General features: G+C 38.1%; 1 protein-coding gene across 1 annotated transcript; it reads right to left on the minus strand.

Annotated features, from left to right (window-relative positions):
• Nucleotides 1–6,086: 6,086 nt before the first annotated feature.
• LOC141483400 (uncharacterized) lies at nucleotides 6,087–6,572 on the minus strand. The gene has a single exon (XM_074178051.1). It carries the CDS (start codon nucleotides 6,570–6,572, stop codon nucleotides 6,087–6,089), a length of 486 nt encoding a protein of 161 aa, XP_074034152.1.
• Nucleotides 6,573–12,141: the final 5,569 nt, after the last annotated feature.

The raw sequence follows: 12,141 nt of genomic DNA on the forward strand, positions 1-12,141 counted from the left end.
ATTTGTGGGGAATGTTTAAAGAAAAAGTTTACAAAATACCCGTGCGTTCGAGAGATGAATTGTTAGAAAGGATTGCCCAAACATTTGAAGATTTGGATCCCAATGAAATCAGATCTGCCACCACGAAAGCAGTCAACACCCGCATTTTAAAGTGCTTGGAAGTGAACGGCCAGCGATTCGAACATATTTTGAAATATTCCACATGATTGTTTTACTTTTTTATAATTATTCATATCAATATTTCCAATTTCAAGTTTCTTGGTGCTTTTTTAAAGTCTATCCAAACATATTGAAATTGTTCTGAATTCGTATAAATTTCTTGAGGTTCATTGGCGGTAGATTCGGATACATTTCATTGAACTGTCTACATGTTCTGCTGATAATTTTGTCACACTGTCCAAAAATAATAAACAAATTCATAAGAACTTTGTTTGAATAGTTTTGTTCCATCGTTTTGAAGGTATTTGCAACTTCTGAAGTGACGAAAATGTCGATATTATTAGGAGAATGTCACAACGCTACTGTCAAATAGTAATCATGGCCTGCTTACCAAATACCGAATGGAAATACCATTCTGAAGGGACATTTTCACAAATAAATGTTCATAAGTCCGAAACTTGACTAGTTAGGTATAGGTATGATTAACATAGAAAGAAAGCAAATTTCAGCAGCTTTCCGAATTTTTAATAATATACAGGGTGTTCCATTTAAAATAATCAAATTTCAGCAACTTTTTCAAGCAAACGAAAAAACTGTATTTTTTTACCACCCTGTATTTAAGTAACGGAGATTAGGCTGACGTGTGGGAAGTGTCCAAGTATCACCTAACTCCAAACCAAATTTCGATATCATAGTACTTCTTAACTAAAAGATATCGGCATATTTAGAAGTCATGATTTTCGAAGAAAAAAATTGAAATTAATTTTTATTTCGAAAACGGTAACAGATAGGTATAGGAAAATATCAAGAAAAGTTGTCGGGCAATTGTTGGAGATTCCAAAAATAATATTATATACAGAGTGTTCCATTTGAAAAATCAAAGTTGCTACTGCTTTCTAATAGAAGCGGCAACACCGCATTGTCGAAAATATTTTAGTTGGCTAGAGAATGTCCGAATATGCCCTCTGTTGAATTTTCAAAGTGATCCGTTGTCTGGTTCACCAGAAACGTCTAATGTGCCATCCACCGTGAATCAGCCTGTATATAAATTATTGCCGACTTTGCAGATATCAGCAAAATAATTGATGTCGTCTTCGGGTCATCGAACAATATCCTGCTGATGTAAGGGGTTCCATCCCCTGGGGAAGTCTTGTAAGGGACGAACAAGACTGAAGATGATGTTTCGTGTTCGGGAACTGGTGGTTCATCATTGGATGGTTCTTTCTTTGTTTGCCTTTTCAATCTGTAAATTACGTATAGAATGAAGATGGTGATTGAAATGTAAATGGGAGTCATCCAGAAATGGCTTTGATCACACTTCCTAAGCCATCTATGAGTCCTCTTTTGAGTCTACTGAGAGGATAAAGAGTCTGTAGCTTTTTCTTGGCAGTTATCAGTTGGTACTTCAGTCCTTGATCGAAATTTTGCAAGTTGAAGAAATAAGGGTCACTTAGTCCGTTACGAATTGCTGTGGAGACGGCATCATATTGGAATTCTATAGCGAATATCTCTTCGTGGATGGGTTGAAGATCGTAGTAGTGGATGAAGTCGTGGGTACTAGTCTTGATCTTTGCTTGTCCCATCTTGAGGGGAAGTAGTCCTGGATTTGTCTTGAGGTTCTGGATTTCGATCTCCTGTCCTCTCGTCAGATGAAGGCTGTAAAGGGACGAAGAATTTAGTTACCTTATTAGGCAAATGTCTTAAATTTTTCTTATGGACGTTTGCATTTTCTGACTCGACAGTTACTATTTGGTCTTTTTGGATGGATTTTGGGAAGAAGGGTGGTAGCAGTTTGTTTCTTTTCACTGTTTTTCTTGTGTACACCTTGGTGCAGGGTTTGTAGGTAATAGGAGTTTCTCTTTTCTTGTTTCTCTTCTCTATGATATTTGTTTTCTGTTTCTGTAAATCTTCGTTGATTTTCCTATATATTTCTTTCGTTTTTTCCCTATGTTGTTGGACGTAGTTGTTAATCAAGGCTCGTCTTATGTCGATATCGAATGGGTCTTGACTATTGAGATGTCCGTTCAGAATATCCATAGGTTTCTGTCTTGTTGCTGAATGAATAGAGTTGTTGTATCCTAGGATGGCATAGAGCATCTGTTCTTTGATATCTCTTTTCTTATGCGTATCTCTCAATATTCTCAAGTGCTCGATCAATGTGGAATGGAATCTTTCGACTATCCCGTTTGACTGAGGGTTTTCTGGAGTGGTATGGTGAAAGTTGACTTTATGTGTGTTAACAAATTCTTGGGTCAGTCCATTTTTGAATTCCGTTCCGTTATCAGTGACGATCATATGTGGTATTCCATGATGGTTGATGAATACTAAGAGAGCATTGAGAGTGTTGATAGCATTACATTCCTCTATTGGATACGCCTGGCCATATTTTGGAAATGCATCCACAATCGTTAGGAATTTTTGTCCACTAGCCTGAAAGGTCTCCATGTGTATTATTTCAAGAGGCTTTGATGGGGTAGGTGTCAGCATGAACTTTGGCTTCTCTGGTCTTCGATCATACTTGTTGATTTGACAAGTTTCGCATAAGTTGATAGCTTCTTCGATATCCTTTTTTATATTGGGCCAATAATACAATCTTTTGATCCGAGTTTCCGTGATTCCTCTATGGTTTGTTTTTCCTTCATGCCGCTGCTTGATTATTTCTTTTTGTCTAGCTGAGCAATTGACATCTTCCAAAAGGCGGTTGCATTTTATGAGATCGAAAGAGGAATTCTTGAATGTCTCTCTCAAGATTCTGCACATGCTGGGGTAGAGTTCTTCATCTTCGAACATCAAAGCGTATTTCTTTCTTGGGCTGATATATTCTTTGAAAAAGTTGAAAACATTTTCGTCCATATTGTCGTTTCCCAACTGAGCATGGTATCTTCTTTTATTCGGGAATATTTCTTCTATCACCGTTCTTGCTGGGTTATAGCTTACTCGTTTGAAGATGACTTGGTTATTGAAGACATTGAGAGGTTTCTCTGATATTGGTAATCCTAATATTGGACTTTCTCTGGCTGTATGGTTGGTGATGCCACTAGTATCTTCGTCTGGGGTAACTTCCGTGTTCAGGTTCATGCATTCCTTGTCTCCTTCGGTTGGGGGTTGACTCTGAATTTCTTTTTCTTGCGGTATGGGGTCCTAATCTTCAGGAAATTGGTGATGAAAGCAATCTTTAAACAGATCGTTGATGATGTCATCTGCAGACTCAGGAACTTCTGATGGAGAATGGTTGAATAGAGATGCCTTGTCGTAGTTGTAGTTCGCTTCATGGAGCTCCTTTGTATGTATCTCTATTCTGGAGAGCGCATCGGCGTTGGTATTGCTTGTGCCTTTTTTGTAGACCACTTCGTAGTCATACTCTTCTAGCTTCAGGCGCCATCGGACCAGTTTGGAGTTGGATCCTTCAAGGAGAAGAGCCACTGGAGGGGACGGTGATCTGACAGAATTTTGAATTTTCTGCCGAAAAGATACGGTCGGAAATATTTGGTGGCTCAAACTATTGCAAGCATTTCCTTTTCGATGATAGAGTACTTCATTTCAGTTTCGTTCAGGGTCCTGGATGCATAAGCTATTGGCTTGTCTTTTCCTATGGGTCCTTGGGACAGAACGGCTCCTATAGCGAAATTGCTGGCATCTGTGGTCAGATTAAAGGGCTTTGTGAAGTCCGGATACTGTTGTAGTGGTTCATTGGTAAGCAGGTTTTTACAAGTTTTTTGAAACATTTTAGGAATTCTGGCGTATGCTCTAAATGGGCATCTTTCTTGAGACAGGAGGTTAACGGTTTGGTAATCTTGGCGAAGTCCTTGATGAACTTCCTGTAGTACCCTAGGAGTCCTAGGAATCCTCTGATCTCTTTGACAGTTCGAGGTACAGGATAGTCCATGATTGCTTTGACTTTTGCTGGGTTTGCTTTTATCCCATTTGGAGTGACGATATGTCCTAGAAAGCTGACTTCTTTTTTTAGGAATTCGCACTTGTCTACTTGTATTTTGAAACCAGTTTCTCGTAGACGTTGGAAAACTTTTGTGAGGTTGACCATATGCTCCTGCAGAGATGTAGAGAAGATGATTATGTCATCCACATAAACCAAGCAGATAGTCCCTTGTAGACCCTTTAGGACATTGTATATAACCCTTTGAAAGGTCGCTGTAGCATTTTTCAGTCCAAACGGCATACGCAGGTACTAGTAGTGTCCGTTTTCGACGTTGAATGCGGTCTTAGGGATGTCCTCCTCTGCCATCTCTATTTGGTGGAATCCGCTTGCCAAATCCAGGGTAGTGAAATATTAACACCTTCCCAGTTTGTCGAGGTTGTCAGAAATGTTCGGAATAGGGTAGCGGTCGTCTATTGTCTTCTCGTTGACTTTGCGGAAATCCACAACGATACGCCATTTTGCTTTTCCAGAGGCGTCCAGTTTTTTTGGAACGACCCAAATTGGTGAGGACCAGGGAGATTGGCTAGGTCTGATGATTCCTTGGTCCAATAACGAAGTTATTTGCTTCTTGACTCCTTCGTTGTGTACATACGGATATCGGTATGATTTTGTGTAGACTGAGATTTCGTCTCTGGTTTTTATATGGTGTTTGACCTGATTGGTGAATGTGAGTGAGGGATCTGGATGGTGAAAAATATCAGCATATCTTCCGCATAATTTTCTGATATGCATCTCCTCTTCTGGATTCAGGTGGTCTGTTCTGATTAGATCTACCATGTTGTTGATTGGGTCTCTGCTTCCTGAAGGGATTATGTCAGCAGAATACATATACTCTTGAAGATTTATTGGGCTGCTGCGTACTGGTTCGGCTAGAACGATTTGGAGTTTATCTGGACTGGAATTGACAATTTCCTTCCAGGCTAGATGATCACGGGCATCAGAGAGAGCTTCACGGATGTAAGCGCTTTGCAGTTCCTGTCTTGGTATCATGATAGTTCCATTCTTCTCCTTCACCGGTAGTCGTACTTGGGTCACGCTGTCTGGCTCCAATTGAATAGAGTAGAACTGGGCCTTATTGGTTTCGTAGTACTGGATTGGGAGAGAGGAGTATTCGGTTAAAAGGGAGGTTTCAGGAAAATTCACTGTAATCTTGAGAATAGTTTTGGAAAATTGAAGTGACGACAAAGGGATCTTTTTTGATGCAATCTTTGTGATATTGGAAAGCTAATTCAGGATTGAGAAAGGATTTTGTTGATCCGGTGTCAATGAGGAGTTTGAGGGGAGGATTTGCAATGGTTATATAGGGAAGTTCCCTCTTATCGTCGAATGCATGCAGTTCCACTATATTTCTTGGTTTTGTCCTGGATCCAATGGCAAATTTACATCTGGTTCCTGTTGGTCTTCTTGAACCTGGAATTTTTCAGTTGGTTCTTGATTGGGATAAGAGCAGGTTTCTTCAATGTAATAGGGGTTTGCTTCACATCCAAAGTCTTCGTCATGTTGCTCAATGTTGAACATGGGAGCTGGATTGAAATTTGCTCTTGCCTGAGGTTGGGTTCTCATGTTCCTCGTTGGTGCTCCATAAGTATTTCTGGTACTGGTATATTGGTGTTGGTTCTTGTCCGTTCTGCCTCTTTGGTTGATTCTGTCCAAAACGTTGTGGTTGGACTTAAGGCCACATCTGTCTCTGTTAAGTATTTGGTTGCCAATGTGGTCTGAAGGTCGGTTGTTGAAATTGTGGTTGGAGTCCAATTTCCTGATGAGGTTGTTGTTGTCCGGGTCGTTGAAAGTGTTGTATGGGTTGGTACATCCGCTGTGGTATTGATTGTTGGGCATATTGGTGATTTGTAGTTCTTTGTTGGGTCTGGAGTGGTTTCTTGGAGACTTGTGGGGGTCCAAACGTCCTTTGTAGATAACGGATATTGTTTTCTTCTTGGATGTACTGCATTGCTGTTGCCAAGTCTATTGGTTTCATTGCTCTTATGATGGATCACATGGGCTCTCGTAGTCCGGCTAGGAATGTTGTTAGAGCTTGCTGTTGGAAAAAGCTTTTCTTGCTGATTTTTATCGTATCATCGGCGGTGTGTAATTCGATATAGTTTGATATTGTGTTTGAAAGTCCCATGACTTTTTCGTGAAAACGTTGTGGTGTTTCGTTCTGGTCTTGTCGCAGGTTTACCAAATCTCTTGTTAGGGAATTTTCATTCCGTTGGTAGGCGAAGTTTTGGATTGGGGTTCCTTTGATGCTGTTCCACTCACTACATCCATAAACTGAGATGACGTCTTTGGCTCTGCCTCGTAGCTTGTTGAGTAGTCCTTGTATCAATATATGGTTCTGAAAACAACCGGGGTCTTCAGTATTCCAATATTCGTTCAGAATCATTGTTGATACGTTGATGAACTGGTATAATTCATTTGGGCTTCCATCGTATTCGGGTACAATCCAAAAATTCTTCAGGTCGAATTGTTTTGCCATGTTGATGGGATTTAAAGGTTGGTCAATTGTTTGAGGAATAATGGATGAGCGAGAATTGATACTTGAAGGTGAATTTGGTAAAACTAAGGTAGTGGGACGTAAAATGGTGTTTGCAATTGATGAAGTTGAGTTCATTTGTGCTTACAGGATGACGATGATGGCTCGTTGCATATTCTGTCACCAAAATCTTATTTCTATGTAGATATTCCTTGACGGACGATAGTGAAGAGGTATTCTTGTCTACGGCCGGAATTCTTCCTGTAGTACTTGCTTCTCGGTGGAACTTGGTTCGGGAGAATAATGGATAAACGTTTGAGAACGACGAGGATCTTCTAAGGACTCTTCCACTATCCTATCGACTGCGCCAATTATATTTCTCGTTCACACATAAGGGTTTTTAAAAACTTTGTATTTGAACAGAGTAACAACTGATAACTATGAAATATAAGTACTGGCTATTACAAATCAATTGCACCTATTTATATATAAATTATTGTCGACTTTGCAGATATCAGCAAAATAATTGATGTCGTCTTCGGGTCATCGAACAATGTCCTGCTGATGTGAGGGGTTATCGAACTGTAACTCTCGGGAGGAGCTGTATCAACTCGACGTAAAGACCCGAAAAATGATGCATCTCTATAGGAGTTTGCATCCCAAATCGTCCGTTCCACGGTTGTACTTTCCCCGACAACAGGGAGGCCGTGGACTTCTGAGTTTGGAGTGTCTACATGCCAAAATAGTACTGGATACAGCCTGTAAAATCGTCAGGAGTTCCGATCCCTTTCTCTGCATGATACGTGACTATGAGAGAGCAGGAATTGGAAAATTTCTCTTTAGGGTAGCTGCCCGAGCAGATGATGAGCTCGGTATAGTTTTCGACACCGAACGAGGTGACCACAACTCTGTCACCGAGTTGAAACCCGTTCAGCAAAAAGCTCAGATAAAAGCCGCAGAGATCACCTTACTTCTGCGGAAACATAAGGATAAGCCAATGCATGTGGTCTTCTTCAATAACATTGGAGACCTTGGCTTATCAAAGCGCCTGACGTTCGCTTTTCTCAGGTCGAGTGGGCTGAAGTCGGAAACTGAGGATTCATCAAGACTTGCCAGGATAGTGTCTTCAACACCTTAGTCTACCGCAGTCGCGTGATGGGTATAAAGGTTCCTGACACAAGGTGCAGGGCCTGCCGCGAGGCGCACGAGACCCTAATGCACTTGCATAAACATATCGTGGCCCTAAGAGTACTATACTACCATCTACGGCATTCTTACGGTATTGACGGGACACCGGTGTTGCCCTACGCTCCAGGGGGTATTGAACCGTTGTGGAAGAAGTGTCGAATTTATTGGAACTATTCGTTCCCAACCCTCAGGCTCATGCAAGCTGATAAGCCTGATGTAGTCCTACTCGACACCAGAGCAAAACGATATTTGTCGTTTCATCTCCTGGTGAGACGAATATCGTCCGAAAAAAGGAGGAAGAACGGATAAAATATCGAGATTTTCTCTTCGAACTCCGCAGACTCTATTCAGACCACTCTGTGAAGATGGTTGTTCTGATTATTGGATTCCTTGGTGGAATGATGCCCTTTCTACTCTCAAATTTCAATCTCATACCGGCCTGCCACAGTGAGGCAGAAATCTTAGCCGGATAGATGCAGAAGGCTGTCATTCTTGGTTCAGTGCGCTTGCTCAGGGCACATGATTCTCGGACCCAATGATCACTTGCCCCACGGTGTGGAGAGTGATCGTTGGTTGATAGATAGATAATTTCATTATTTTCCATAAATTATTCACATGACATGAGATAAATCCAATGGTATATGAATATACCATGAATATAATAGACATGATAGATATAATTGTATGCTCCATCAAGAAATTGATGGAGCATACAAACGTAAGTCTAGAGTTAGATGCCAATTATTTACCAAACTTGTTGAAAATATAAAATAAAATATACATATATAAAACATATTAAAAGTCTTCAAAATTTGTCTGTCGGTCATTGGATGTAGTTCTAATATTCAACTCAATGTATTCAGTTAGTGAATAAAAAATATTCAATCCATTACAAGAACAGTGTAATACAAAAAGCAAACACAATAATGAGAACATTTATACAGTAAATATTTTTTTGCATAGATATACATACTCGAAAAGTGAGCAAACACCTGTTTCGAGATAAAAACATTAACTAACTATCTAATAAATATTCAGTCCAATACAAGAACACCACGCAAAAGGAATAAGCTTAAAAAATATATATGGAAAAGAGGTAAACACATTGATTAGAAAATATTACCTAACTACCTAATAAATTACTCCAGTCATTATAGTAAGTTCACCTCGGAATTTGAGATACCCAGCTGTAAGTCTGTAAATACTTGTATATTGACACCCTAAAAGTTGTCTCAAAACCTACATATGGTAGGGTGTAAGCAACTATTAAATTTCAAGGTCAAAGATCACAAAAATCGGTTTTTTGCGCTTTTTTTGGAAATATCTCATTTCCTATAGGTTTTTTGCTATTTGTATTTATTACCAATATTGTAGAATACAAAATTTTCTACAAATTTTGTTTGAAAAAATTTTTTATACGGTGAACCGTTTTCGAGATAGAGGGCGGAGAGCACGCGGTCACAGCATCACTTCAGGTCAACCGGTGCCTCCGGTCGAAAACGCGCCATATATAGTTGATGAACTATCGATAAATCAATGATTATAAATATTTGTCAATATTTATTAACTATTATATTATATTTTATCATTTTTTTCCTAACTTATCCACTTTTTATTCAGTAATAATTTATTTAACAACACTTACCTGCCCATGTAATTGTTAATGAAAATATAGGAATTATATTTGAATTTTAACCTAATTAATATTTATAACTTCTTACATGATGAAAAAAAAAACAAATAAATTATGAATTAATTTTTTTATTAAAAAATATCATTGAATACATTTATTTTTATTGAAAGTAAAGAAATGGAATAAAGGGTACAAAAACTACAATTTATGATTTTAATCATCTTCTTCCTCTTCATCGTCGTCTTCTGGCTGCTGGTAAATTTCAAACTGGTCTTCATTATCGTCTTCAACGACATTTGTCTCAAGTTCTTCCATGATTTCGGGGTCAAAGGTTCTATCTTCGTTAATGTCGCTCTGATATGGTAGAGCATTGAGACAAGCTTGCCCATTACATTGGCCACAAGCTAAAGAGCATTGCAAGCCCGCTTTCCTGCATCCGCATTGCGAACCACAACCACTCTTGCAGTTGCAGAAAATTGTATTTAGCAAATCTTCTGGAGCAGGTGGTAAAATTGTCATGATAGGCTCCAGAAAATCGTTTTGCATTGCCCAACCCCATACCTGGGGTTCCAAATCATGTCCTAATCAAGTTTGAACTTGATAATATACACGGTTGAAATGTTGATGAGCAGCTGCACTTGTTGGTGGAATATTTGAAAGCTGCACAGGTTTATTAAGTTTTGTAGACTTGACGTAATGCATATAACGAAGATGATCGAGACTTTTCACAGATTTCGGAGCATTATAGACAGCCAATAAGGTTTGAGTTCCACTCTTCCTTCCACAATTTTCTTCCTCAAATGCTGCAGCTAGTTCATCCAAATTTGTCAGTTTCTCAAAAACTTTTAAAAATGATTTTTTCCCTTTTTAAAAAGCGCAGAAGTTGTGTCACAGCCACTTAATGCGTGCAGAAATAAAATATGTTTTTTAGAATGAGGATAATTATCAAGAAATTGATGGAGCATACAAATGTAAGTCTAGAGTTTGATGCCAACTATTTACCAAACTTGTTGAAAATATAAAGTAAAATATACATATATAAAACATATTAAAAGTGTTCAAAATTTGTCTGTCGGTCATTGGATGTAGTTCTAATATTCAACTCAATGTATTCAGTTAGTGAATAAAAAATATTCAATCCATTACAAGAACAGTGTAATACAAAAAGCAAACACAATAATGAGAACATTTATACAGTAAATTGTGAATTGATGCATCTTTGGTAAAATATATTTTTTGCAATTATTATATCTGCTTTTCTTCTAAAGCATCGGTGGGATAGATTCACGTCTGCCATTGAACAAAGGTAGGAATTTTGCTTATTAATTGACCAGTTGAAATTCAAATGCCGTTGGGCATATGATCTTTGAGAAGAATAAATTTTTTTGAAGACGAATATAAATATACATTAAGATGACTATGACTATACATAGATTCATGTATGTTGTACCGTAACAATCTGAGTAAGTGCTTATTTATAAGGAAGTTGGTGATCATAAGTGAAATACTCATTTTGCACATGTACAAAGAAAAGGGAATGAGTAAATATCACATGCCTGCAGGCTTACAATTGGGAATTTTACACGAAACGAACGTGCTAGTTATTCTTTGAAAATATTCCTTTTCATTTAGCATTTTGCCTTGCTTATTTATGAGCACATGATATTAGTCAATGATATTTGAAAAAAATTGCCAACAACAATCGAATCAATATCACAAGAGAGTATTTGATGAATACTGTGACCAGTATTTATGATTTCTGGTTTATATATGCTATTTATTCTATTGTATAGTTTGTATAATATTCCAATGAGTATTGGGAAAAATATAATTCAGAATGTATCAAAAGAACACTGAGTCCAGTATCAATGTATAATATTCCAATGAATATTGAGATCAATATTGTAGAGTGTGTATTAAATGTATTCTTAGTTCAGTATTGGTGATTTCTGAATCATATGAATGAAATATCTGGAAAGCGAGTTCGCAACCGGAGTCAAATGATTAGAATGTTTGATTGTGCAATTGATTTCTAATATTTTCTTTCAGAAAACTGGTAGATTTCCCTTCGAGGTCAAGGGGAATAGTAGCATGGCCGAATGTTAGAAACCACTATCGACATGGGCGGAAAAAAAAGCGCGGTAACCGAAAAAACGCGGGGCCCGAGAGATTGGATAGGAATTAGTCAGTCATATTTAGTAAACTCAAGCGAGCCTGGCGAGAGCGTTGTTATTCATTTAGTTGTTTATATCCAAATAGGAAAAGTGGTGATGGTTTAGTAATTAAGTTCAATTGTGAATTAATGCATCTTTGATAAAATATATTTATACGAATGTTATATATGCTTTTCTTATACTTGGTGTTTCGTATATGAATCGTAGGGCCCCACCCCAACCTACTATGCCGTAACGTAAGTGACTTTCTACTAAAGTATAGTGTTTTCATATGCTTGAATGACAAAATTTTCTCAAGGTATCTGAATGTATGAAGGATGCTCTGTAGTTTTTTGATGACATAGAGAATGCGATTTTTCCATTTCAAATTACTATCAATAGTTACACGTAAGTATTTGATTTCTTTCAGAGGTAATATTGAGAAACTTTGGTTTATGTGAAGGTAGGTGAAGGTGATAGGTAGGAAATTGGATTTTTCCAAGTTAACCGTTAGTAATTTATGTTCGAGCCAGTTCTTTACTAGTGAAAAGTCAGCCTGAGCTTTATCTCTCAGTATGTCCCAGTTTTCAGCATCATA

This window comes from Leptinotarsa decemlineata, unplaced genomic scaffold (genome assembly GCF_025532065.1).
Source record: "Leptinotarsa decemlineata unplaced genomic scaffold, Ldec_3_MD MMD2_tig00003348_RagTag_RagTag, whole genome shotgun sequence".
In the NCBI taxonomy this organism is placed as follows: domain Eukaryota; kingdom Metazoa; phylum Arthropoda; class Insecta; order Coleoptera; family Chrysomelidae; genus Leptinotarsa; species Leptinotarsa decemlineata.

Bases quoted from the DNA above. Each gene is read 5' to 3' on its own strand.
- LOC141483400 (XM_074178051.1), bottom strand. From the start codon at position 6,572: ATGGCAAAACAATTCGACCTGAAGAATTTTTGGATTGTACCCGAATAC.